Genomic DNA, 27,610 nt, shown 5'->3' with positions numbered 1-27,610 from the left:
GAGCTACCACTCCCCGCGCAGTCGGCCTCACCCGGCCTTCGCCCCCAGCAGGAGCCGCCCGGCCGCATCCATTGGCTCGAGCGCGCGGTGGGCCCCTTGGTTATTGGCTGCGCCGCTTCGAGGCGGATCCCGCAGAGGCGCACATCCGCCGTCTTCCGGTTGGACCTCGTCGCCCCCACCTCCGCGAGCCTGGCCCCGGCTCGGGCCCCCGTCAATCCCGAATTGCGTTCCCGAGCAGCGGCGGCTGAGTGCTTTCACGTCCCCCAAGGACCCGCGAACCCCGCCTCCGGGATGAACATCCGCAACGCGAGGGTGAGGGTCGGGGCGCAGGGCTGTCTGCGCCGCGTGGCCTCAGGACCCAGTGGTCCTCGGACCCGGCGGCCGCATGCGCATGCTCCCGAGGCCCTGGTGTGGTGGCCCTGCGTGAGGCCGCCAGAGTTTAGGGCTGCACCCGCCTGTTTAGTTGCTTTAGAGTACCCGCGTCCTCCTGATGTCAGGGTTCCAGCAGGTAGCTCCGGGAACCTCCGGGCGCGCACACTCGGTCCTGAAACCAGTGCGCTTTGCGCGGCGCCTGTGGCCAGACTTGAGCAAAGTCAGACAGTCAAAACCCTGTCTAGCCCCAGGAGGGGAGGCCCAGGACACTTGACAGGGAACAGGGAATCCACGTGAATGAGGCCTTCTTAGTTACCTCACCCCTGCAATAACCATGTCCCGCTGTTGTGCAGCCCGAGGACCTCATGAACATGCAGCATTGCAACCTCCTCTGCCTACCCGAGAACTACCAGATGAAGTACTATTTCTACCATGGACTCTCCTGGCCCCAGGTGAGCAAAATTTGAGTTCTGGAGGTAGCGGACAACAGAAACAGAACATCAATCTGAATAGGCAAAGAAGCAGTGAGAAGGCCCTAAGAACCTCGGTACAGTGAAGCCTTGGCTGATGGCAAAGCCAAGCAACTGAAAAGAAGGTGGATGAAGGGAGTGTAGGCTAGACACAGGGTAGTGACAGTATTCGCACCTGTGCCTGCCCTCTTCTAGGTCAAGATGGAACACAGTGTGGATTGGGGACCCGAACCCCTTGGGTCTAAGATCGCCAGGTGTCAAAACTCACCACTTGCAGCTCCAGCTGGCATCTGCCTGCTTTGACTTCCTTTTCCTTTCTGTTACCAGCTCTCTTACATTGCTGAGGATGAGAATGGGAAGATTGTGGGGTACGTCCTGGCAAAAATGTGAGTCACCAAGGGGGAAGAGAGAAGCATAGTGCTGGGGTTGTGGGGGGCAAGGTTTGGAGAAGGGGGTGGGAAGCCATGTCTGCTGGATGCTGCTGTTTGTCTGACAGAGGTCTCACCCCACATCATAGACTGGAGCTCACTGGGTAACTCAAACTTGTGGCAGTCTTTCTGCAAACTCAGCCTCCTGAGTGCTGGGATTATTAACGTGAACCATCATGTGAGTTTTTAAAAATAACATGTCGGGTATGGTGGCACACACCTTTAATCCCAGTGCTCAAGAGGCACAGGTGAATCTCTGAGTTTAAGGCCAGCCTGGTCTACATAGTGAGTTCTGGGTCAGCCAGGGCAGTATTAGTGAGAACCTCTCTCAGACAAAAATTAACAGGTTGTTTTGTAGGACAGCTTAAAGTTTATAGAAAAATTAAGCTGAAGGTACACATATACCCCTTATCCACACTCTTAATAACGTGTGGTACACTTGTTCAAACTGCGAAACCAACACAGGTTTTGTTAAGCAAATCTGTGGTCTTCATTACTGTGCTTCTGGCTGTGTTGCACTCTGAATTGGACAACTGAAGAGTGTTAGTGTCTTCCTTTAGAGTATTCCACCCCTCCCTCCCTACTAACCTGCAGCAATACAGTCACCTTTTCAGAATGCCACAGAGTTGAACCGTAGTCTGTAGCCCTTTCAGACTGGCTCCCTTTGTGTAGTGCCCTGCATTCAGCATTACTCTTTTTTTTTCTTTTTTGGCCTTTCTGAGACAGGGTCTCCCTGTAGCCCCAGCTGACCTGGAACTTGCTATGTAGACCTGGCTGGCCTTGAACTCACAGAGATCTGCCTGCCTCTGCCTCCCAAGTGCTGGGATCAACGGTGTGGGCCATCATGACTGGCTCAGCATTACTCTTTTTATGGCTTGAAGCTACTTTCTGTTTGTCAAATCACTGGGGGATATTCTGTTGACACTACATATATGTGGTAGGTGCAATGTGGGGCCTTGAGGAGGGCAGGACTGGGTGTGATTCAGATGTTTCCAGTTCTCCCCAGCCTGGGTCTGGGGGTGTTATAGGATCAACCTTAAGGAATTTGCACATCTGGTATGCACAGGTACCCAGGGTAGACTGCACCACACGAGACTCCTTTCTAGTTCTCTCCTCTAGGGAAGAAGACCCAGATGACGTGCCACATGGACACATCACCTCACTGGTAAATGGAGCTACTGAAGGTTTGGCAGAGATGGAGTAGGGTTAATTTGGAGGGGGCACTGAGATCCACCTCCTACCCATCCTTCTCCCCGCAGGCTGTAAAGCGTTCCCATCGGCGCCTTGGCCTGGCTCAGAAGCTGATGGACCAGGCCTCTCGAGCCATGATAGAGAACTTCAATGCCAAATATGTCTCCCTGCATGTCAGGAAGAGGTGGAAGCCAAGCTGAGGGAAGGGGCAATGTGGGGGAGTGGGGAGGAAAAGACACCATATTGCCAGGGGTTCTGGGATGCCCTGCCTTCTGGAGAAGGGAGGTAGGCTTAATGGGAAAGGGGGACCAGGAATAAGAGCAGGACCTAGACATGGCCTGCCAACCTGCCTGGCCAAGTTTGTGCAGCTCAGCAGTGCCTTATTCTCCTGCAGTAACCGGGCTGCCCTGCATCTCTATTCCAACACCCTCAACTTTCAGTAAGTACACAGATTTTTCTAAGTGGCATGATCAATCCAGTTGCTAAGGTGGGCTGAGCTGCCTTCTGGGCAAGGGGTAGAGGTACTCAACATTGCTGAGAGGTCTCTGAATACTCAATGGCTGTTCACTGACAAGCTGACTTGGAGAAGGCATCTGCTTCCTGCCTGTGTGGTAGAGGAGGGGTTCAGTGCATCTTGCTGGGTGGAGAAGGGCTTGCTTGGTGCTGCTGATGCTGGTGAAGGGCAGTGTGGTGAAGAACATACAAAGCTTTTTATTGTCAGTTTGGGAGTAAAGAGGGGTAGGTTAGGGAGTGAATACAGGTTGAGAAGTAACTGGTTCCTGGAAGCATCAGGTGAGAGCAAGAAAAAAAAGGGGGCTATGGGGATGAAGGGCCACAAACAAGAGCAGTGAGGTTGTCATGGTGGCTGAGGACTGAGCTGCTCAGGACACAAGCATCTCCGTGTGACCAGCATGGAAGAGAGGGCCTGGCAGTACTTAGTGCTGCTTAAAAGTGAGGATGGAGTGGGCTGCCTGTGCAGGGCATGCAGAACAGCACTAGGCTTAGAGAGGGAGTGAAGGTAAAGAACAACCAGGGCAGGACAGTGGCCTTCAAGCCAGGCTGGGCTCAATACCCAGAAGCAGGGAGGGAGGGACCTTTGACCCAGGTAAGGATGCCTCGGGTAGGAAGTGCTTCACTTGCTAGTTCAATTCTAGCTGAGTGTGGTGGTGCACCCCTGTTAATCCCTGTACTCAGGAGGTGGAGGATTCTGCCTTAGAAGCCAGCTTGAACTATATAGGGAGTTCTATATAGGGAGTTCCAGATCAGTCTCAGCCATACAGCAAGACCAGAAAAAAGGTAGAGGAGGGGGCTGAGGAGATGACTTAATCAGTAAAGTACTTGCTGTGAAAGTTTAAGGACCTGAGTTCCATCCCCAGCACCCACACATAAAAAAGTCAGGAGTGGGCTGGAGAGATGGCCCAGTGGTTCAGAACACTTGAAATAAGCAAACATACATACACATAAATAAAAAATAAATTTAAAAAATTTAAATGCCAGGTATAATGGCATGCACCTGTAATCCTAGCACTGGAGTGGTAAGATAGGAAGGTCCTGGGACTTACTACCTAGCTAGCCTAGCTGAATGGGCAGGCTGCAGATTCAGTTAGAAGCCCTATCTCAAAAAACAGGAAGACAAGCCGGGCATGGTGGCACACGCCCTTAATCCCAGCATTCCAGAGGCAAGAAACAAGTGGATCTTGATGAGTTAGGCCAGCCTGATCTACATAGCCAGTTCCAGGGCAGCTGGGACTACAGGGAGACCCTGTCTCAAAAAATAAACAAAAGCCAATCAGGTGGAAAGTGATTGAGGAAGACTCCTATCTGCCTCTAGCCTCCATGTGCCATATGCATCCATGTTCACACATACAGACCAATTCTCGTGTCTTAGGCTGGCAAAGGCTTTTCTAGGCATTGAGAGTTTGGCTTCCCTTTGAGTGCCAGAGCTGCTCAAGTGTGCACATACATCTCTCAGCTGTCTGGGCAGTGGCCAGGTTGTCTGGGATGACTACCTGCGTAGAGATACAGCACCTCTTTCCAATGCATGCCCAGTAAATGACTGGGAGCAGGGCAAGGGGAGGGGGAATTGAGGGCTTCATCTTGTAAGACACAAATCCTTGCTAGTTAGGCTAGGGTTAGAGTGGTGGCAGGTCTGGGGGTGGGCATATTCCTGGTATCCTGGATGCTGCATGCTGCTTGGCTTTGCTGGAGAGTGCAAAAGAAAGCCATGATGAAAATGTGGCTATTGGAAGAGTCCATTCAAATAAATAAAGGAAGAGTCCATTCAGGCTAGCCTTTTGCCTCCACAAGAGTCCTTCAGGGGGAGATGACACCTGCCCCAGTAGCCTAGGGACCAGGAGAATTTGCCCCCAGGTGTGTCTCCATCCTACCCCCCAGGATCAGTGAAGTGGAGCCCAAATACTATGCAGATGGAGAAGATGCCTACGCGATGAAGCGGGACCTCACACAGATGGCTGATGAGGTAAGAGTCCAGCCAGACCACCGCAGCAGTTCAGCAGTGGTGGGGATGCTCTACTTGTGAAAGGTTGCTACTTAGGAACCCTGAGACAGGAGGAGGCCCATAGTGGCTGCAGGCAGGACCTGACTTACAGCTACAGTCAGGGAGTCAGGAAGTCCCTCTTCACCTCACTTCCTAAGCTGTCAAGTAGAGGAAGAGGCCATAGGATGTTTTTTTTTTGGGGGGGTGGGGAGGACAATGAAGTTTGCAGGTGAAGTATGGGACAATAAGAGATTTTCCTTTTTTTTCTTTTATTTTTATTTTATGTGTATGCGTGTATTGCTTGCATGTAGGTAAGTGCACCCATGTCGTGCAATGCCTGAGGACGTCAGAAGAGGCTGCCGGCTCCCCTGGGACTGGAGTTACGGGGAGTTACGGACAGTTGTTAGTTGCCATGTGGGTGCTGGGATTCAAACCCGGGTCTTCTGCAAGAATAACCAGTGTTCTTAACCACTGAGCCATCTCTCCAGTCCCAGGAGGAGATTTTTCTGCAGAGGGAGTGAGACAGCCAGGATGGGGGCAGGGACAGGATGACAGCCATGCCCTACCTACTCAGAGCTAGGAACAAACTGGACTGGGAGAAAGGGTCCCTGGGGGCAGGGCTATTCATGGGACACTGATACTCTTTGGGGGCTCCTCGGCAGCTCATTTGAGGACTGCAGAATCCCTGGTATTTTATAGATAAAGCAGGTCTAGAGAGGGGCAGAGCTAAAACTGAAACCAGGGCTCCCTACCCAGTCCTATGCTGTGCTGGCCCTGCCACTTCTGTGTCCCTTCCCCCGGCCAGCCCCAGAGCCTGGCTCTCCTGGCCTCTTGTCTGGAGACTTAGACCTTGTCTCTTTCCACCCGCTTCTACCTGGGCTCCCGGCCACAGCTGAGGCGGCACCTGGAACTGAAAGAAAAGGGCAGGCACATGGTGCTGGCGGTCATGGAGAACAAGGCAGAGATCAAAGGCAACGCGCTTCCAAGCTCAGGAGAGGCCTGTCCTGAGGAGAAGGGCCTGGCTGCTGAGGATAGTGGTGGGGACAGCAAGGACCTCAGCGAGGTCAGCGAGACCACAGAGAGCACAGATGTCAAGGACAGCTCAGAGGCCTCTGACTCTGCCTCCTAGAGCCTGCCCCACACAGCCTCTCCCCAGAGCTTTTACAATAAACCTCACCCTGTGGCCTTGGGGGATTTGTGAATGTGCTTACTGGGATGTGCTTTTTTCCAGCGGTGCCCCACCGCGTCAGGGATGTCAACTTTACAGTCCTTTGGCCCAAAGCCACCTACCAAGCTCACAAGTCAAAGGGAAGTTTTTCCAGGGCTTTGGAGATAGGACACCACCTCTCCCTGGCTACCTTCAGCAGCTTTGGGGGTAGGGACAGACGAGGTGGCTTGGATGCTCTATTGTGCTGCTGCCTTGCTAGCCTTCTGCAGCCTTATTAATGTCTTCACTAAATTTGCAAGGTTTAACTATATGATTCTTGAGACCTTCTAGTCAGCCTCTAGGTTCAAAGACAGCTGTCCCATCCTTAGTGTCTTCTACTGCCACTGCTTTGCCCTTTATGTCCCACTCAGCCCTTTCTCTAGTCATACTTGCTTTCAGGTAGAGCAGTTATTTATCTTCTGGGCCTCAAGTGCCTAAGTTCATTTGCTCATTGAATGCCTTCTGGGCCCCAAATGCCCAAGTTCAATTGCTCATTGAATTTACAGATATTTTAGCTGGATATTGGCCCATTCCAAACCACCACGACCGAGGTCAGAAACTATAAAATAAGCGGTTAGGTCGTTTCCTCCTTCCTCCGCTCCCCTTCACAGTCTCGTGTACCCCAGGGTGGTCTTGAACTTGCTATGTAGCCAAGGCTGGCTTTAAGTCTTGATCTTTATGTCTTGTCTTCCAAGTGATGGGATTACCACGCCCGGCTTTTTTTTTTTTTTTTGAACTAAAAGAGCAAGTGAGTTCATCCTACTCCCTGGACACTGTCACTTGCCTAAACATTCGCTCCTCTTGAGCTTTCTCTAGCTGTAAGGCTATCACTAGGGGTACCCAGTTCGTAGGCGCTTGGACCACCCGCCTTCCGAGGGAACGGGGAAATCTCAGCTGTGAACTATAATAATGTCCCTGTCCCAACAAGTGACACATTGGCCACTAGATTGAATAATTTGTACCTGTAGCTCGGGTCTCTATTTGGTTATACCACTAGAGATCCTTTGGAAACCCGACAAGTAGCGACTAGAAGGCGGGGCCTGGGCTTGCGCACGGATAGTTCCAGCCCGCGAGCTGAGCGAAGCTGCGTTCCAATTGGCGGAAGTTGCGTGCTTTCCTTTGTATGAGTCGGGGAGGTGTTTTGCCCCGCCCACCGTGCCGGCGTCAGTTCCTTCCGGTTCGCAAGCCCGGGACGTATTTAGTTCTCAGGCTCTGATTGGTCCCGGGGCCCAACTCCTCGCGGCGGGGCGGGCGGGCATGCGCGCTGGTTCGGCCGCGCCCCAGAGCTGATGGGACGGAGCTCGCGGAGGTTTCCAAAGCTCGCGCGGAGCTGGCTCGGCCGCCCTCTGCTGTCGGTTCGCAGAGTCACTGGCGGCTGGTAGACGCTGGCCTTCCCCTCCGCCCCTAGTCGGTTAGGTTTCCTGGGCGGAGGTGGGAGCTGCGGAGCGGGAAACCGCAGACCCGCCGGCCTTAGGGGCCCAGCATTTCCCCTGCCTCAGCGGCATCCGCCTCTTGGAATAGGCCACTTGTGAGCTGAGACCGGGAGGCTGACCCTGCCGCCTGTTTCCTATGCGACTATGGGTGACTCCAGGGACGCTCCTACAGAGTGAACTCTCACTGCCTAATTCATGCTCCTATCCCTTGTTTCGCCCAAGCCCTGCCTTAGAGTTGATCTCATCTCTCATACACCCAAGGAATTAGTGTACATTCTTCATCGGGTTTTAAATGGTTTTGCCCCGGGCATGGTGGCGCACACCTTGAATCCTAGCACTTGGAAAGCAGAGGCAGACTAATGTCTTAGGAGTTCGAGGCCAGTCTGGTTTAACATAGCGAGTTCCAGACCAGTCGACACTACATAATGAGACCCTGTCTAAAAAAAAATTAATAAAAATGAAAGGTCCTGCAGATCTGGCCTTCGCGTGGTGGCGCAAGCTTTTAATCCCAGCACTGAGAAGGCTGAGGCAGGTGGATGGATCTCTGAGATCGAGGGCAGCGTGGGCTCCATAGCGATTTCCATCTGGGCTGACTGGGGCTATAGAGAAACCCTGTCTCAAAAAGGCCAAAAAAAAAAAAGATTTTTATTTGTATTTGTGTGTTTCTATGCATCTGCCATGTGTATGTGTGTACAGATGCCTGTTGAAGCCAGAAGAAGGCATTGGATCCTCCAGAGCTGGACTTAAAATCAGTTCGGAGCCACCAGATGTGGGTGCTGGGAACTGAACTCTGATACTCTGGAAGAGCAAGAAGAACTCTTAAGCCACCTCTCCAGCCCCCATCTTTTTTCTTTTTTTCGGGGTGGGGAGTGTTTGTGTTTACTATAGCCCAGGCTGGCCTGGACTTGGCAGTGGTCTTCCAGCCTCAGAGTCCCTTATAACCTGTAGGCTTTTTACTTTTTTATTTTTTGTCTTTTTGACATAGGGTCTCCTTGTAGCCCCAGCTGGCCTGGAACTCACTTTGTAGACTAGGCTGACCTTGAACTCACAGAAATCTGCCTGCCTCTGCCTCCCAGGTGCTGGGATGAAAGGCCTGCACCACCATGCTTGGCTGGCTTTATTTTTATTTGTATGCATATGAGTGTTTTGCCTGCATGTATGTAGGTGCATCCATGTTGTGAAATGCCCATAGAAGCCAGAGAAGGGCTTTGGATCCCTTGGAACTGGAGTTATGGACAGTTGTTAGCCACCGTGTGTGCTGGAAACTAAACCTGGGTCCTCTGCAAGAGCAATCAATACTTTTAACCATTGGTCCATCTCTAGCCCCCACCCCCACTTTTGTCTTTTCGATTCTTTTTTTTTTTTTCCAAATGTGTATGAGTGTTTTGCCCAAATGTGGGTAACTTCACCTGGTAAGTACACCCGTGTTGTGCAATGCCCATGGAGGTCAGAAGAGGGAGTCAGATACCCTGAAACTGGAGTTAAGGACTCTGGTTATCTGCCATGTGGGCGCTGGGAACCGAACCCCAGTCCTCTGGAAGAGCAGCCAGGGCTCTTAACTGGGGAGCCATCCCTCCACCCCTGGCTTTTGGATTCTTGGAGGGGAACAAAAGCCAAGAAAAAGACAGGGCACAGTTTCATTGAGGACTTCAGATGCCAAACAAGTGTCCTAAGCACCAGGGCCAGTCACTTAAGCTTTCTGTTTTGTTTTTCGAATTTCACGCAGTTTCATAGCAGGGTCTGAATGAGGTACCATATGAGGATTTCTGCATCCAGGACTGAGAACATTTGAAAGCTAGTTAAGCAGCCATTTCCTGTCCTTTTAAGATTTGGGCCTGGTTCTGCTGGGTGGGTGAGGGACTTCTGAGGACCAATCAGGGCTCAGATACAAGGGGAGGCAGTTAAAATGGGTTGGATTAGCCAATGGGGGGCATGAATCCCCTTAGCATGAAGCACTACTAGGCTATGTGTTTTTTGGCACAAAAGGGTCGTTCATGGATGGATTATTATTTGAGATCAGCTGCTGGAAGTCCAGGATCTGGGCCTGCCAGGCTGTAGATAGCACCCAGACCTTCCTTCAAGGCTCTATGAGCACAAGCTTCTTAGAAAAAGGCTTTGGTAGTGGGATTGAGGAGAGGTCCACAGCTAAGGATAAGGATGCTTTTTCCTTCTGAGCAAGAGAAGTAATTTTGTACAGTTGAAAGGCTGAAACATTCTCTCCTCCCTGCCAGATCTACAGGTCAAGGTCACATGTGCCTATCTATGCACTTCGACATCCATGCATGCATATACAAACCTGGACTCCCATGCACTGGTACCTTCAAGCCTATCTCCCTAGACACACATGGTGCCTAACTGCCTTGCCTGTCTCCCACCAACTATACCTAAAGGATTTCTTCTTTAAAAAAACAATTTTTTATGTATGACTGTTTTGCATGCACATATATAAGTGTACCATGTCCATGCTGTGCCCATGGAGGGCAGAAGATATTGGATCTCCTGGAACTGAAGTCATTACATTTATTGGCTGGGATGTGGGTTCTGGGAACCAAACCTAGGTCCTCTGGAAGAGCAGGAAGTGCTCTTAACCAGTGAGCCATCTTTCCAGCCCCCTACCCCAGGGACTTCTTTGCTACTAAACTGAAGACAGGAGGCTTGTCACCTGTCTTCTACCTCCCCAATTCATTGGAGAAGCTGAGTGTGGTAGTGCACAGCTTTAATTCCAGCAGTCAAGAGGCTGAGGCAGGAGGGTTGTTTCAAATTTGAGACCAGCCTGGACTATATAACCAGCAGTCTCAGGCTACAGGGTGAGACCTTATCTCAAAACAAAACAAAACAAAACAAAATCAAAGGCCAAGCAGGGTGGCACATGCCTTTAATCCCAGCACTCACACTGGGAGGCAGAGGGAGGTGGATGTTTGTGAGTTCCATAGTGAGTTCCAGGCCAGCTGGAGCTACAGGGAGACCCTGTCTCAAAAACCAAAAACAAAACACCTCAAATTGATTACTGTGTCTTCCCCTATGGCTTATAGGTGGGTAGGAGTGGGGGGAACCCTTACTATCCATAGATAAGAGAGCCCATATGAGTTGCCCCCAGAGTAGCTGAGTCCCCCCAATGTAGGTCCCCGCAGGTGCAAGCTGCAGGGGAAGAAGCAAAAAAGTCTCTTCCGGCAGCAGGAAGTGGTAACCACCTATGGGGAAATAAGACTAGTTCTTTCCTTTGGTGCTGAGCAGAAGGGGAACTGTAGCTGAACCCTGCTCCCTCCCCCTCAGGGGGCCCAGCGGGAACACAGTCCTGCTGTCCTCTGGGGAACTTCCCATCCAGCAGTCTGCACTCCCTTAGGCCCTACTCAGGGCTGTGACTCAGGAACGGGGTGGGGGGCATCTGATGTTCTGGGAGGCTGGGGGGCATGGGCAGCCCAGGGGCATTCCTGGGCCTGAAGCACCTATGGCGCCGTTCTTCACTGGTAACGAGGGCCAGTGGCCATGCGGGTGTGCTCTGGCAGTGATGACTACAGATAGCCTTCTGGAGACGGTGGGGAACAGCAGCAGGTGGTGTCAGCTTACAGGAACCTAGGGTCTCTCCAGCTCTCGGCCAAAGTGGTCTAGGGGCAGGCTCGGAGGGAGGAAGGAGGCAGTCCCCGAATGCCTGGGAGGGGGCCCAGTCCCTAGGAGCCCCACCCGAGCAGCGCCAGACCTGGGTCGCCCCGCCCCTCCGGGGGCCGCGCTGGGGGCGGGGCCGGGCGGAGCCGGTTCTGGGTGCTGGCTGTGGCGTCCCAGGTCCCAGCGCCCGCTGGCTCCGCGCCGCGTGGGAGCATCGGGACTCGACGGTGCTAGCGGCCCGCGGCCATGGCTGCACACGGGAAGCTGCGGCGGGAGCGGGGGCTGCAGGCAGAATATGAGGCGCAAGTCAAAGGTGAGAGGGCGCACTCGGCCTGGTTCCCTGTGGAGACCCCCATGTGCCTCCTGCTGATCCCCCGCGACGCTGATCCCCAGCGACCCCCGGAAAGGGGTGGAAATGGAAGCCCAAGCCTTGCTTTTTGGCGCCTCTTTTGCCTCTACTACTCTCCCTCCCACCTCTGCCCAACTTGGGTAGGCTGCTGCTCACTCAGGCAGCAATGACTCTGGTGGCCCGAGGGAAGGACAGACTAAGAAGCTGGCTTCCTAGCTAGAGTGAAATGGGCCACCTTGACTTTGCTAGTAGCCTAGTACCTCACCCTAACACCACTGGAGTCCCTGAAAGCCTTGGTACCTTCGCCTCCCTTTGGCACTGAGGTGGCATGAAGGTGAGGGTGGTAGTCCCTGGGTCAGGCTTCAAGTGTAGATATAAACTAGAGAAATTCTATGGGACTGGCTATGCAGCTTTACGCTATTAGACCTCTGGATTCTGACAAACACCCTAGTGCAAATCACATGCAAATGAGCTTTGTGAATTCTTACTTGACAGCTTTTATTCAGGGTGTGGTGACTCTTGCAAAGGAATGGAGGCTACATCTAAGAGCTCTGCAGTTCCTGGTTGTCCCAAATGAGACATCTGACTTATCACTTTAAATGGCTTTATTTTACTTATTGTAGAATGAAGCTCAGAGAAGCACAGTCACACAGCACAACAGCTCCCAAGAGATAGAAGGAAATGATCCTTGTTTTCCAACCTGTGGATGCAAGTTCCATTGTAATTACTCAGTGCAAGCAGTTTGTCCCAGTGTCGTGTTAGTGTTGTAGTGATGAGCATGTTTCACCACCAGTATGAGCCCCAGACTTCCTCATCTGAGAGGCTACCTGTATCCAGAGCCAATTTGAGGTGATTGCAAGTCTAGCCTTTATCATTTCTTAGATGGAGACAGTGGTCCGTCCAATCCTACTTCCTCAAACTGTCATGAAGCCCAAGGACCTTAAAAAAGTCTTCATCAGCAAACAAACACAGGCCAGTTAGTTCCCACCAAGAAACTGAAGTTTGGAGCAACAGTCTTTAAAATGTCCTTTGCTCACTCAGGGTGTCCAACCTTTGTGACTTTTATCCATTCCCCTCCCCCCAACAAAAAATAGTCCTCTAACTGTGCTAGAACAGGGACAGTTTTTTGACGCTCTAAATTCTGAAAGGTCAGCATAGTTGATGTTCCAGAGGCCATCTTTTCTTCTGCCCCACTGGTCAGCAAAAGTGAGAGGGGACTGCACAGCTCACAGGAAGTGCTAGAGGGGCCTGGAGCCAAGCTTTGCAATGCAAATGTGTAGGATCTTCATTCCTTTTTGTCAGCTGTTTTTTTGTTTGTTTGGGACTGGAGCTTGCTAAGTAGCCCAGGCTAGCCTTGAACTCATTATGTAACTGAGGCTGACCTAGAACTTGCAGCAGTCCTCCTGCCTCAACCTCCCAAGTGCTGGGATTACAAACATGTGCCACTCTACCCAGATGCCAGCTGTTTTGTTGTTGTTTAGTTGGGTTTTTGTTGTTATTGTTATTTAGTTGTTTTGTTGAGAGACAATCTCACCATGTAGACCAGGCCTCAAACTCAAGAGATCTGCCTGCTTCTTCCTCCTAAGTGCTGGAAATTAAAGGTGTGTGCCACTATGCCCAGCTACCAGCTGTTTTTTTATATGCATCTGTTTTGCCCAAGACTCTGCTCACTGCAAAGGACAGACAAGAGCACACTAGGGTCTAACAAGGGCTGGAGCTTCCTTGGGAGGAGGTCAGGACAGGATTCTTTGAGCTGAGATCTGTAAGCTCTGCCATGGCACAACCTGGTCCCTGCCCTCCATGGACCTCAAATGCAATTGGCTTGCAATTTATAGCTACTTGACACCAGCTAATGTGCATATGCAGATCCAGAGACTATTGCTGCTGCTGGTGGAGAATCCACAGGATGCTGTGGTCTGCTGCTCCACTCAGCACACACTATGCAGCTATAATAGGTCCCTTCCCTGGGGAGCATATCCCTCCTAGAGGGCAGGGTAGGGCTCAGAGGGAAGGGCCTGACTGGTCCTCTTGAGACCTTGCTTGGAATGAATTAAATCACTTTTATTCGGGGCCGGCGAGGTGGCGTGTGGTGGCGCATGCCTTTAATCCCAGAGGGAGATGGATCTCCATGAGTTCAAGGCCTGGTCTACATAGTGAGTTCCGGGTCAGCTGGGGCTACAGGGAGACCCTGTCTCAAAAAAAAAAAAAAAAGAACACTGACTATTCTTGCAGAAGACCCGGGTTCGAATCCCAGCACCCACATGGCAACTAACAACTGTCCGTAACTCCAGTTCCAGGGAATCCAACAGCTTCTGCTGTCCTCCTCGGGCATTACAAGACACGGGTGCACTTACCTACAAGCAGGCATAACACTCATACACACAGGCATAACACTCATACACACAAAATAAAAAAAATAATAATAATAAATAAGATAAAAAAAATCACTATCATTCAAAACCTCTTATCCTCATTCAGTGAAGACCCTTCTGACTGAAGTCAGTGGTATTAGTGTCCACCCTAGCAAGCCAGCACAGCCCACACTAGCCACAAGAGGCGGGTGGCAGTGACACTTGGCATTGTAGGCTCTGCCCTGCCTTGCATTGGCTTCAATGTTGGGAAGTACCCACCCCACCTCAGCTTCTATCTGCCTAATTTGTCCCCTTGGTGGAAATTCAGTCATTCCAGTGACCTGATTAAGGGCATGCTCCAAAGCCAACCCTTGAGGGAGTCCAGTTAGGTAGAGTAGAAGGCTAATACATGGGGCATGTAGGTAGCTGGATCTGGGGCACCTGGAGTCAGGAAAAGAAGTCAGTCCCAAGGCTGGGCATGGTGGTACACACCTTTAATTTCCAGCACTCAGAAGGCAGAGGTAGGCAGATCTCTGTGAGTTTGAGGCCAGCCAGGACTACATAGTGAGACCCTGTCTCAAACCTCCCACTCCCTCTAAAAAAAGTCAGTCCCTTCAGAGACTGGGGTCTGAGACCAGGCAGGGGACATTTTGCAAGAGGAAATCAGGGGAGGAGATGGGGAGGCAAGGGCAAGAGACACCCACAAAGAGAGGCCTTTGGTTTCACTGCCCCAGGGAAGTCACTGGCAAGACAGAAGTCTACCCATGCTGAGCTGTTTACAGTAGAATTCTTTTGAACAGCTACCCTGGGGCTTACCTCTGAGGCTCAGTCCCTGGTCCCCAGCCCCTGCCATCTTCTTGGACTCTACACAGTAACCAGGAGGACCCTGAAAATGAAGAGAGTCTATAAGGGCTCCATTACTTGATTCTTCTCTCTTTGGGGCATCTAACTGGGGATCCTGGACCACAGAGTTTAGGCCATCCGGTCCCCCTCCTTACTGACTTCTCCCGCTTGCTTTTTGTATAATTTCTTTTGAGGCAGGGTCTCATGTACCCCAGGCTGTCCTAGAACTCACTATGTAGCCAAAGATAACCTTGAACTTCTGCAGCTCCTACCTCTACCTCTTGAGTATTGGGATTATATGTGTGTGTTCATCATCTTAGCACCTGTCACTCCTGGTTATTCTACTATGGCTCTTTCCCCTTGCTATCTGTTCCCTCCTCTAGTCAGCAGAGTAGGCACAGTGTCTGGAATGTGGCTATAACAAAATGGATGTGAAGTCACCATTCTACTAAATGGAGAAATCAGTTAGTGTCCCAGCCCAGGGATGTAACTGCAGACCTGTCTATGGAAAGCCTTCTTGCCAGAAGCCAAGGCATGTCTTATATACTCAGGTGCCCCCACTGCCCACCTGGACCCTCGGTGGGTGGCCCAGGTATTGCTAACAGCTTGCAAGACAGGCAGCTTTTGCTTTAGAGCTGAGTGAGGGAAGCAGTATTGCTAAATCAAGCCAGAGATAAGGTGGTATGGGGCCCCTACGGGTGTCTCCCCTGTGGGGTAAAGGGAAAGCCCTGGGGTGGGTGACTGTTAGTGAAAACAGAAGACTTAGGCCAGCTCCTTCTGACCCTTCACTTACCAGCCTTGACTAGCATACTTGGCCATAGCTAGCCCTCACTGGCCTGGCCTGGCAGAGGGAAGGACTCCTTGAGTATGAAGGCCACAAAGTCCCTGCAGACCTGGCCGGAGCCCCACAACAGCCCCGCCCCCAGCCGCTTCTTGGGTCTGTGCAGAAGCCTTAGCATAGAGTTCCCTGCCTCAGGCCCTTCCCGAGTGCACCAGGGCAGCATGCCTGGGCGCCTTTCTGCTGCAGGGCACACTTCTTTGCTCTGCTTTTAGCTCCAGTTTTTAGCCTAGTCAGGTGTCAAGGAGTTTTAGGGGCAGACAGAATGGCTGTCTGCTTGTCTCTGCCTCTCCTACCCCTTGCTGGCTTGTCTGGCCCACGCAGTGCATGCAGGTCAGGCCTAAGCCGAGGTCCCCTTGCAGAGATGCGCTGGCAGCTGAGCGAGCAGCTTCGTTGCCTGGAGCTCCAGGGCGAACTACGGAGGGATTTGCTGCAGGAGCTGGCGGAGTTCATGCGGCGACGGGCCGAGGTGGAGCTGGAGTACTCCCGGGGCCTGGACAAGCTGGCCGAACGTTTTGCCAGTCGCAGTGGCCGCCTGGGGGGCAGCAGCCGGGAGCAGCAAAGCTTCCGGTAGGTACCACACTGGAAGCAATACCTTCAAGGGCCAGCGGTCTAGGCTCACTGGTCTGAGTATCCCTCTGCTGCATGCAGGAAGGAACCATCCCTCCTGTCGCCCTTGCACTGCTGGGCTGTGTTGCTGGAGCAGACACGACTGCAGAGTCGGGAAAGTGCAGCCCTCAGTGAGGTGCTGGGTGGACCCCTGGCCCAACGCCTGAGTCACACTGCAGAGGATGTGGGACGTATCGTTAAGAAGGTAGGGTAATAATCCCGTAACTCAGGAGTCAGAGGGACGTGGATCTCTGTGAGTTCGAAGCCATCCTGGTCTACATAGTGAGTTCTAGGGTAGCTGGGGTTACATAGTGAGACCCTGTCTCAAAAATAAAATAAAATAAAATAATTTGTAAAGTAATATAAAATAAAATAAAGGTAGCATCACAAAAGTTGTAGAAGGCCTAAGGCTCTACCAAGGGAAGTGCTCGGGGGGGCAGGGGTCTATCTGGAAGTGCTGTGGTTGAGAGGTATGGGAAGTAAGGAGGATATTATAGCCCAAGCTGGGCTTGTGCCAAGCTGAGGTGGGATGGGTCATCCCAGGATGGCACTAGTGAGGCAATGCTATAGTTACCTCCCTCCCCCACCTCTAGAGTAAGGACCTGGTACAGCAGCTTCAGGATGAGCTCCTGGAGGTGGTCTCAGAGCTCCAGACGGTAAGCAGGGCCCACCATGTGCTGGTCAGGGGGAGGCAAGAATAGCTCCCAGTCCATTGCATCCCCCAGCTGGAGAGAATGGGTGCTCAGAAGAGACCTGGGTTTGGGGGCAGCAAGTAAGTTCTCCTCCATGCTCTGGGGACAGCGTGGTTAAATGACAACATACTCATATGGGATGGCCCAGCTCTCAGATTTGAGTCCCAGATGGGCTGAGGTAAAGGGCTGATCCTGGCTGTGGCCTTCAGCAGGGGTGCCTTGCCCTGGGCCTCCCTACAGACCAAGAAGACATACCACATATACCACGTGGAAAGCATGAATGCAGAGGCCAAGCTCCGGGAAGCTGAACGGCAGGAGGAGAAGCGGGCGGGCCGGAGTGCCCTGCCCACCATCACTGCTGCCACTGCCACGATCATGACCACTGCCACCACCGCCACCAGTGCCACTGCTGAGACAGGGCCTCTCCGCAAGAGCTCCCTCAAGAAGGCAGGGCGACTGGTAGAGAAGGTGGGCCTTGAAGGCTATGGATGGTCTCTCTGTCCAACTCTGAAGCCCCTGGCCTTTGTCCTTGCAAGTCTTTGCCTGTCCCTGAGGCAGGGTGGGGTAGAGGAAGAGTCACAGGCCTCTAGCAAGGTTCTTTCTTCCTCCTCAGTCTTAGTAGCTCTGGGGCATGGAAAAACAATGCCATGAGGTTACAGGGATTTCAACAGGCCTAAAAGATAGGGGGAAAGACTGTCACAGGGTCCATAATCGCCTGAGGCCATCACCTTATGTTCCAAGCTTGTCCCCTTAACTGCCCTGCTGGCGCACAAAACACTTGGAACTCTCAAGCCTCAGGGACTTTCCCCTAGCTAGTCCCAGAGGTGTCAGAAGGCCAAGAACTCAAGATGTGCACCTGGGTGCCATTCCAGAAGAAGCTTTCAAAGCAATCTCATGGAAAATATGTGGAGGCCCAAGCTAGTTGGGGTTGAGGGCAATGACCTGGGCCCTGACACTTGGGATGTACCTTTTCTTCTGTGCCATCCCTGTGTAGCACCCAAGTGATTTTCTCATTCATCCTCCTACCTCCTACCTCCATCATGAGGTGTGTGTGGGAATGCCTTTTACTTAATCATCTAGTTCCACGTGACCCCCTTCCACTTTTATAGGGAATGGTAGGGCGGCATGTTGAGCACTCAAACCAAAGGAAGGGAAGAGTGCAGGGCAGTGGTGGGGGGATCATCCCTTGTCAGTGGATCAGAAGTGGCCAGTGGACAGATGGGGAATCGAGTCAGGTTCTGGGAGCTGGAGTTGAATGGTACCATGTACACAGTAGGGCTGAGCACTGAGGATTCATCAAGGGCTGGTTTGTGGCAGACTGAAGAAATCCACACTGAGTTTGAAAGGCCTGTGGCACATCAGGTGGAATCTGAAGACAGAGGGGAGGGAAGAGCAGAGATGAGGGGAGACCACCAAATGGGAAACCCTGGTATGCCTTGTCTTGAGCAGCGTCAGGCCAAGTTCTTGGAGCATAAACTCAAGTGCACCAAGGCCCGGAATGAGTACCTGCTCAGCCTAGCCAGTGTCAACGCCGCTGTCAGCAACTACTACTTACATGATGTCTTGGACCTCATGGATGTGAGTCCTGCATGGGGTGGATGGGCAGGCAGGAGGCGGGGTACTAGAGCACCAGTGCCCAGAGCCCTTGGGTTTGGTTCCAGGCCCACAGCAGTGTCTGCTTGCTTCTCTCCAGTGCTGTGACACAGGCTTCCACTTGGCCCTGGGGCAGGCACTGCGGAGCTACACAGCCGCTGAGAGCCGCACCCAAGCCTCCCAGATGCAGGGCTTGGGCAGCCTGGAAGAGGCTCTGGAGGCCCTAGATCCTCCAGGGGACAAGGCCAAGGTGCTTGAAGTGCATGCAATGGCCTTTTGTCCCCCTCTACGTTTTGAATACCAGCCCCATGAGGGTGATGAGGTAAGAGTCACCCTCTTACTACCATGAAGGCCTTCTGCCAATGTGGGTCAGTCACATAATTTGCACTTTGCTTTAAAAAAAATTCCTGGATGCTAGAGAAAGGTTCAGGCCTTCATTCCTCAGCCTCTGGCACATGTGGCCCACTAGAGCAGTTTGCTGCAGCAGCTCACTCAGGGCTACTCTCAAACACTGCACAGCCACCACAACCCAAATGTTCACTGTGGCTATCCATGCACCATGCACTGAAAACTTTACAGCCAGGCATGAAAGCACATACCTGTCATTCCATCACTGGGAAGGCTGAGGTAGGATGAGTTCAGGCAGGAGGGTTACCCTGAGTTCAAGACTGCCTAGGCTTTGTAGTGAGTTCCAGGACAGCTTGGGATACAGTTTAAAACTGTGTCTCTAAACAGACAACAAAACAACAAAAACCAAGAAACAAAAAATACTGCATAATGGAAACTTGGGAGGAAATACATCATGCACCAGTCATTTCTAATTAGACATCTTTGCAGTCATCCCATGAGGTTTTAGGATAGTCTTTCTTCTCTGATGTAAAATTCCATGATAATCTGCCTTGGGGATCCATTTTCCATCCTGGTGCTAGGTAATGATTGTGCTGGTCTGTTTGAGGCTTGTAGAATTCCTTTGATATGTCTTGCCCTTTATTTCTTCTTTGTCTGTTTCTCTGTGTCCCCCACCACTGCCACTCACCCTCATTTTTATAAAATATTTTATTTTATTTTTTATTTTATGTGTAAGAGTATATTACCTGCACGTAGGTAGGTGCAGCCATGTCATGCAGGGCCTGCAGAGATCAGAAGTGGGCGTCAGATCCCCTAGAAATGGAGTTACAGACGGTTGTTAGCTGCCTTGTGGGTGCTGGTGTTCAAACCCAAGTCCTTTCCTCTGCAAGAGGAGTCAGTGTTCTTAACCGCTGAGCCATCACTCAATGCCCCCCCCCCCGCCACTCGATTATTGCATTTGACTGCACAGGTTGATTCTGTAATTTCCTCCTTCCTGTTTCTCTATTAAATTCTACTCTCAGAGATTTCTTTAGGAAAATTCTCCCCTCCCTTCCCGCCCCCTGCCCTCCCCTCCTCTCTCTTCTCTTTTCTGTTGTGTAGCTCTGGCTGGTCTGATAGTCACTGTGCTGACCAGGTCCTGCTCTTAACTTGTTTTCTTCCTGCTTCTGCTTCCTGAGTGGTGGGATTATAGGTGTGCACCACCATGCCTAGCCTACCAATGTTTCTCATTTATAAGAATTTTGTTTTGGAATTCTGTTTAAAATAACTATTTATGGGGCTGGAGATGGTTAAGAACACTGGTTGTTCTTGCAGAAGACCCAGGTTCGAATCCCAGCACCCACATGGCAGCTAACAACTGTCTGTAACTCCAGTTCCAGGGGATCCAACAGCCTCTTCTGACCTCTGCGGGCATTGCACGACACAGGTGCACTTACCTACATGCAGGCAATACATACATACACATAAAATAAAAATATTTATGGCACTGAAATTGAACCTAGAGTTTTGCACGTGCTAGACAAGTACACTAATACTGAGCTACACTTCCATGTCTTAATTTTTTGGAGATAAGAATCTTGCTTTGTAGCCCAGGCTGGCCTCAAACTCAGGACCTTCCTGCCTTAGCCTCCCAACTGCTATAACTGTAGGGACGCACCCCCCAACACCTGGCATCTTTTGGACTTTTGGGAAAATGCTCATTTGCCTGTGTTCTCCCTGCATTTGCTCTGTTTTCTGGCATTTTTTTCAAAAGCTTGCTTTGGTCTCTGTTGTCCATTTTAGAGTCCCCTGAAAACATCTGTCAGTTCTTTGCTATCAGTTCCTATTAAGAGGTACTGAGGGTCACAGTGCATATGTTATATGTGACAGCTTGCAACAGTGTCTTCCTGTAGTGAGAGGACAGGGGCTCAGCTCTTTTGCTGAGGAATCCTGAATATTAGGGTCCTTTTGGCGTTCCTCATGAATAGGCCTTTTCCCCCAGAGGGAGTTCTTCAGACTCTGTGTTCTGTGGCTATCCTTTGAAGGCACAGCTGTAGCGCCATACTCCACAGATGCCACCCTTGGACGGCTCCCTCTGTCCCTCCGTGCTGTGAGCAGATTTACTGCAATGGAGAACTGGTGTGAGGTGGGCATCTCTACACACACACACACACACACACACACACACACACACACCCCTGTTTTTTGTATTTTTGAGACAAACTCTCTGGCTGGTCTGCTACTTAATATATAGCCTAAACTGGCTTTGAACCCATGACAATCCTCCTGTCTCAGTCTCCCAAGTGTTCACATTATAGGCTTGTACCACTATGTCTTTAATTATGTATATGTGTGTGGGTATGTTCATGTGCAAAGTTCAGTGAGGGTAAGCATCACCCTTATCCACTTCCAGAGTGCTCTTTTTTTTTTTTTTCTTAACAAGGAAACTGTCCCGATTAAACACCCAGGTCTCCATTGCTTCCCTTCCAGCTCCTTGGAACCCACTACCCTGCTGCTGCTATGAGCTTGACTCCAACACTGTCACATAAGGTCTCTCGCAGAAGTGGAATCATAGAGCATTTGTCTTGTAGAATCATCCGTGTTGTGGCACATGTCCCTTTCTCCCATGATTTACACTTTCATGCATTCCTTTGTGGTGGCACTTGGGAAGAGAGAGTAGGGTGATTGTTCAGCGTGCTGTAGATATATCTGCGGCTGGGACTGTGCCTCAGTGCTAGTGTGCTTGCCTAGCATACACAAATCCCTGAGTTCCATCCCCAGCAACACAGAAACCTGTTATCCCAATAATTGGGAAGTGGAGGCAGGCAACAGAAATGTGCCGTTTCTTCAGGCCTATCCTCACAGCCTCATTTGAGCTCTGGGCCTGGGCCTAGCCCTTAGCCCCTGGTACTGCCTTTTGCAGGTGGCTGAGATCCAGGTTGAGATGGAGCTGCGGGACGAGATTTTGCCCAGAGCCCAAAACATCCAGAGTCGCCTGGACGGACAGACCATTGAGACAGAGGAGGCATGAGTGGCTCGGCCTTGGGTGGGAACAGGGCCTGAAGACCTCTCTCAGATTTGGCTGTCCTGACAGTGCCTTCCTAGCTGGCAGTAGCCTTTCTTTCCTCTTTCTGCTGACTTTGACTTCCTGCCTCCCACATTGTCCCCTATTTACTGCCCTGATGCTGTGCCCTCAGGTGAACAAGACACTGAAGGCAACACTGCAGGCTCTGCTGGAGGTGGTGGCCTCAGAGGATGGGGACATGCTGGACTCTTTCCAGACCAGCCCTTCCACTGAGTCCCTCAAGTCCACAAGCTCAGACCCAGGCACCCGACAGGCAGGCCGCAGACGGGGCCAACAGCAGGAGACAGAGACCTTCTATATCACGGTGGGCCTGGGCAGGTGGAGCAGAGCCATGAGGGGCAGCAGGGGAAGAGGGGGCAGAACCACACAGGGCAGTAGGGGTAGAGGGGTTTGAGCTGGGGCTCAAAGTAGGGGCTCTTCTTTGGGCTTCCCAGAAGCTACAGGAATATCTGAGTGGCCGAAGCATCCTTGCCAAGCTGCAGGCCAAGCATGAGAAGCTGCAGGAGGCTATACAACGAGGTGGGTCCTGTTCCAGGCCTCCCCTGTCTGGGGCCTAGAGCTGCCCCTGCCCTCTTCTTTACCTGTGTTCCTCCCTGTCCAGTGAGGTTATTTGGCCTGCAGGAACTAACCCTGCATGGGTACTGGCTTCTCACCCCTTGGCCCTCTGACCATCCTGAGTGTTTACACCAGGCCCCCTTTTTCTGGGATTCATTGACAATCCCCAGCCTGAGAGATAGACCCATGGTTTTCCCTTCTCCAGGTAACAAGGAAGAGCGAGAGACATCTTGGTGAGTCCTTCATAAGGTGCTGGTCTATTCAGAGTCTCCTCCATCCGCCCTCTTCTTGCTGCCCAGCTTGGGTGCCAGCACCCTGTGGCCTTAATGTTCCAATTTTCCGAGTGCATTCTGAAATAACTGGAGAGGACCAGGGCCTGGCTGGGTTGGGGGCGGCGTGGGCTGTCCTCTCTATGGCCTGTTCTCTTAAGAGGCAGCTCCCATTCTTAGGACCCAGTGCACACAGAGAAAATTCCAGAAGAGCCGCCAACCCCGTCCCAGTTCCCAGTATAACCAGAGACTTTTTGGAGGTGACTTGGAGAAGTTTATTCAGGTACTCACTTTGCCTCACACTCCAGCTCATTACAGGCCATCCCTGTCCCTTTAGATCTTTCTCCAGCCCTGGGCCACCACTGTGGCCCAAGCAACTGCCTGATCCCAGTGCTCTTAGTCCAGGCCTTCCTGGGTGGACCTCAAAAGTCCCTTCCTGTGTTCTTGTGCAGGCTTTTACCAGGCGTGACTGAGGTCTCCCTGGACTTCCCAGTGGCCTACCCATTAAAGGGAACTCTTAAGGAACACAGAAAACCTGGGTTGCAGCATTTTTAGGGGTGAGGTGTTGAGAGTTCCCCCTGTTACTAGGATCAGCATAAGATACTTACAGGCTCTACTGCTGACCCACATGGCTTTGGTCATATCAGCCAAAAAGGGAAACAATAGAGATCTGAAGGAGCCAGGCATGGTGGCACATGCTTGTAATCCTAGTATTTGGGAGGAGGCGGAGGCAGGAGGAACAGGAGTGCAAGGCCAGCCTAGGCAACATAGCATGTTTGAGGCCTGAGATTAATGAGACCCTGTCTTAAAGGTCAGGGAAGAGAAGTAACACTGTAATTTGCAATGGTGTGATTATGCACACAAGGCATTTATAAGAATCAGGTGATTTAAATGATCAAATTTCAGTTTCCCAGTGTTCCTTGACTGAAGATCAACATCCAGATTTTGATTGACTTTTTATACTGTTGCAACAATTTGCAAATAAAATGTAAAGCACCACTTAAAATAGCACTGGCAAATCATACTCTTCACAGAGACTTCAAGAAACACCACAGTAACACTTTTAGCAGAAAAGTGATCGAATACCAAGGGGGACATGCTGTGTCCTAGTGAAATAAACATGTCTCTGTCCACAGAGCTCAGGCCAGCCTGTGCCCCTGGTAGTGGAGAGCTGTATCCGCTTCATTAACCTCAATGGTAAGCACAGCCTATCTTCTCCTGCCACCCTGGCACTGGGTACCCTGGGGGGAGGGGACTCTACCTGCCAGCTCCTTGTCTTCCACAGGCCTGCAGCATGAGGGAATCTTCCGGGTATCAGGTGCCCAGGCCCGGATCTCAGAGATCCGAGAAGCCTTTGAGAGAGGTGAGGACAGATGGATAGGCAGTGTGGCAATGGGCTTAGCAGGCTCAGACAGCCTCCTCATCCTGCCATTCACCCTCCACAGGGGAGGACCCTCTGGTGGAGGGCTGCACCTCCCATGACTTAGACTCAGTGGCTGGGGTGCTGAAGCTGTACTTCCGGAGCCTGGAGCCCCCTCTGTTCCCTCTAGACCTATTTAACGAGCTGCTGGCTTCTGCAGGTGAGGCCTGAGACCAGCTGGGTAGGAGGGCCGCCCACTGGCACTAGCGGCTATGGCTTCACTCAGTCACTCTCTTGGGTTGCCTTGGCCACAGAGCTGGAGGCCGTGGGTGAACGGGTGGAGCCTATGAGCCGCCTGCTGTCCAGGCTGCCTGGACCGGTGCTGGTGGTCCTGCGCTACCTCTTCACCTTCCTCAACCAGTGAGTGCTTCTGGGGAGCTAGTTGTCTAGGGGTGGAAGGGGTCCCCAGTGCCCGAGCTCCCTGCCCGTGATCTGTATGTTCTTCCAGCCTGGCCCAGTACAGCGATGAGAACATGATGGATCCCTACAACCTGGCTGTGTGCTTCGGGCCCACACTGTTGCCTGTGCCTGCCGGGCAGGACCCCGTAGCCTTACAGGGCCGGGTGAACCAGCTGGTACAGACGCTCATTCTGCAGCCTGCTCGGGTTTTCCCACCACTGGCCATGCTGCCAGGCCCTGTCTATGAGAAGTGCATGGCACCACCTTCTGCCAGCTGCCTGGGGTATGCTCTTGGGCTGCTTTGGTGGGAAGAGGAGAAGGGACTCTAATGAAGGGAAACACCTGCCTTACCTGCCTTGCTCTACTTGGAATATCAGGGAAGTTCAGCTGGAGAGCATTGTTGGGGAGCAGGAGCCTGAGCTGGAAGCTGGGACCACAGCTCAAGAGGATGGTGAGCAGGGAGGCCCTACCCCATCCTCTTCCCTTGTACCCACTTCCCTCTCAGTCAGGCTCTCTCTTCCCTGCAGACCTGGAGGGAATATTGGAGGCCGTAGCCTGCTTTGCCTACACAGGCCGCACAGCCCAGGAGCTGACATTCCAGCGAGGGGATGTGCTGCGGCTACATGCTCGGGCATCAAGTGACTGGTGGCGAGGGGAGCATGCTGGTGTTCGGGGACTCATTCCACACAAGTACATCACACTGCCTGAGGGGTAAGTGAGTTGAAGCCCTGGGGAGGTTGTCCAAGGTGTTAGCCTTGACCCTCCCAGGCTCTGATGGTTATGGCTTCCCTTTAGCCCATACTGAGCATAGTCTCCATGTCTTCCTCTTTCTGGATGCAACCTCTGTCACTTGACATGCTCAAACAGGACTTCTTCCAACTCAAGCCAGTCTATAGTGTTGGACCCAAGAACAATCATTTCCAACTACTGGGGCTGGGGCTAAGGCTGAGGCCACTGGCCTCTAGGCCTCAGCCAGGGAGGAGTGTCCGAAACAAGCCAGTCTTTTCCTTACCCAGGGATGAGAAGCAGGCGGCTGACCTAGGGCTGCAGGCCACAGGGGAGTCTGTGAGCCGTCCAGAGGGCCCCCTGACCTTGGAGTTCGCCCATTGGTGAGCCGGAAGACAGGTCCTTGGGAAGACCCCTCAGAGGGTCCACTTGCCCCACATTGCTATTAAAAGTAGCAGACACTGGCCAGAGGCTGCCCCCACTATGCTAGGCTTAGAGGGTATGGGCTCACGCTTTGGCTACATGGGACTAGGGGAATTGTTGAATAAAGGACACTAAGGGTAGACAGAATAGATTCAGCCTGGGTATGATCTGGAGAGAGCCTACAGGACCTTGAGGACTACAGAGGTGCACCTCTTTCCTTTACCATACCTGGGATGGCCACTGCCAGCTCAGGTCAGGGATTTCCTAGGACCACTGCCAGGTTTTCTATCTGTGCCTTGCAGGCCAGAGCCAGGTACCCCACCTGAGGCTGTGGGCCCTTCTGGGCCCAGACGACACTGTTTGGTTCCCACCTCCCCTGAGAGACATGCAGAGATGGATAAGGTGAGAGTTTGGACTGGCTATGGGGCCAGCAGGGGGCGCCTCTCCTGCATGGTCTCTGCCTCTCTTATGAACCTGGCTCTGCCCTCCCCAAGGTGAGGCTCATTGCTGCTCCCCTTGGCCTTAATTCAGGGGTACCTGATGCCAAACAAGCAAGCCCAAGTCACAGCCTAGGGAGGGGCATGTGGTCAGAACAGTTGGGAGGAGCCCTACTGGGGTGTGGGCCTCACAACATTCTTGAATAAGGGAGAAGGCAGGCTGTTTAGGCTGGTGTGGGTGAGGGGCTCTGGGACAGACTTCAAGGCTGGCACCTAGAGCTACGCTAGGTGACAGGCATTGACATGGCAGGTGCTTTAGCACGCCAGGGAGAATGAAAGGACAGATGGCAGGGAAGCAGGAGGGGCGGTTGGCTGAGGAAACAAATTGGGCCTAGGACAAGGCTCTAGGGAGTGATACAACCTGGGGAGCTCCTCTCTAGGAAGTGGGTCCTGTGAGCCCCAATGGGCTGAGCAGGGAGGCCCTGGGGGACAGTGGCTGAGCCTTAGGAAGAGTGGGCCAGCTCCTAGGCCTAAGATAGGCTGGTAGACACAGGAGTTGGAGCCTGGCAGCAGGAAGATTGCAGGGAAGGACATTGACCTGGGAGTCCCCAGCATGTTGACAGCCCCAAAGGCCCTGGGTAGAAGCTGTGATATCAGCCAGAGAGAAAGTAGGGGTAAGAAGAGATGGGGCCTAGGGTCCAGTCAGAGGGGCTCCTACTTCAGAACTAGTCCAAGGAGTTACTGTCCCAAAAGTAACACTGAAAGTGACAGAAGGAAGGGAGCTGGAACTGAGTGGGGGAGGTGGCCTGGAGGCCTCTGGGGAAAGGGCCTGGCCTGACCACAGGGTGCTAGGCCAAGGCCTCCATTTGAGGAGTGGAAGAAGCTGTCACTTGGACCCTCTATGTTTTCCCTCTTTACCAGACTGTGTCGCAGAACATGGACTCCGTGTTTAAGGAGCTCTTGGGAAAGGCTGCTGTCCGCCAGGGCCTTGGGCCAGCAGCTACAGCCTCCCCCAGTCCAAGCACCCGAAGCCAGAAGCCTCTGGCCTGCAGCCTCTTCAGCAAAAACAAAGTCTTCTCCCGGGGACCTGGGGCCACAGCTTCCCCCTCTGCCTCCCATCCTCAGAGTCCAGACTCAGCTTTCAAGCCACACTGAGGCAGCTCACCCCCCAGCAGACACCAGCGAATCCACCATTCTTCCTGGACCCTTTGCCTCTCCTCAGCCCTAGCTTAGGCCCCTTTGGGAAGCAGCAAAGGAGGGAGGCTGGGAACCAGACCCTTTACAGCTTTGCTGGGAGAGCTTGAGCTGTGGCTATGGAGGGTGGGCCTGGCAACAATTCATAAAGACCTATGCACTGATTGCCAGATACCAGCCTGCCCTGTTTTGGAGCGAATGAGCAGGTGGGGTACAGAGCAGCGCCCTGCACCCATTGCACTACTAGAAGCCAGATGCCAAGACAGCAGCCTGAACAGCTTGAACACTTCTGTTGGGGG

The 27,610-nt window shown here is 52.4% G+C and overlaps 2 protein-coding genes across 7 annotated transcripts; both read left to right on the top strand.

Moving 5' to 3' along the window:
- The first annotated feature begins 124 nt into the window (after positions 1-124).
- On the top strand, positions 125-6,160 carry Naa10 (N(alpha)-acetyltransferase 10, NatA catalytic subunit). 2 transcript variants are annotated; one of them, XM_008829562.2, is made up of 8 exons: positions 125-312; positions 726-824; positions 1,170-1,228; positions 2,390-2,435; positions 2,530-2,645; positions 2,856-2,900; positions 4,856-4,940; positions 5,851-6,160. In XM_008829562.2, the coding sequence occupies exons 1-8, from the start codon at positions 292-294 to the stop codon at positions 6,085-6,087; spliced, it is 708 nt and encodes a 235-aa protein (XP_008827784.1). In that variant the 5' UTR covers positions 125-291; the 3' UTR covers positions 6,088-6,160. The 2 variants fall into 2 exon arrangements, with proteins under 2 accessions (XP_008827784.1, XP_008827787.1); XM_008829565.2 differs by having other exon boundaries at positions 174-312; positions 2,377-2,435; positions 5,851-6,087.
- A 5,192-nt stretch (positions 6,161-11,352) lies between these two features.
- On the top strand, positions 11,353-27,481 carry Arhgap4 (Rho GTPase activating protein 4). 5 transcript variants are annotated; one of them, XM_029561838.1, is made up of 22 exons: positions 11,353-11,514; positions 15,945-16,152; positions 16,234-16,396; positions 16,785-16,847; positions 17,124-17,351; positions 18,333-18,461; positions 18,577-18,798; positions 21,727-21,828; positions 22,001-22,192; positions 22,323-22,407; positions 22,649-22,676; positions 22,893-22,995; positions 23,849-23,909; positions 23,998-24,075; positions 24,200-24,292; positions 24,387-24,492; positions 24,581-24,814; positions 24,909-24,982; positions 25,059-25,242; positions 25,548-25,640; positions 25,983-26,082; positions 27,039-27,481. In XM_029561838.1, exons 1-22 carry the CDS (start codon positions 11,448-11,450, stop codon positions 27,270-27,272), a joined length of 2,847 nt encoding a protein of 948 aa, XP_029417698.1. In that variant the 5' UTR covers positions 11,353-11,447; the 3' UTR covers positions 27,273-27,481. The 5 variants fall into 5 exon arrangements, with proteins under 5 accessions (XP_029417698.1, XP_008827782.1, XP_017652730.1 ...); XM_008829560.3 differs by having other exon boundaries at positions 24,158-24,292; XM_017797241.2 differs by lacking the exon at positions 25,548-25,640 and having other exon boundaries at positions 24,158-24,292.
- The last annotated feature ends 129 nt before the right edge of the window (positions 27,482-27,610 follow it).

The sequence above is a fragment of the Nannospalax galili genome, unplaced genomic scaffold (assembly GCF_000622305.1).
Source record: "Nannospalax galili isolate Female #2095 unplaced genomic scaffold, S.galili_v1.0 scaffold513, whole genome shotgun sequence".
NCBI classification, from domain to species: domain Eukaryota; kingdom Metazoa; phylum Chordata; class Mammalia; order Rodentia; family Spalacidae; genus Nannospalax; species Nannospalax galili.
The sequence above is the reverse complement of the archived record's forward strand: the minus strand, read 5'-3'. Positions and strand labels throughout refer to the sequence as shown.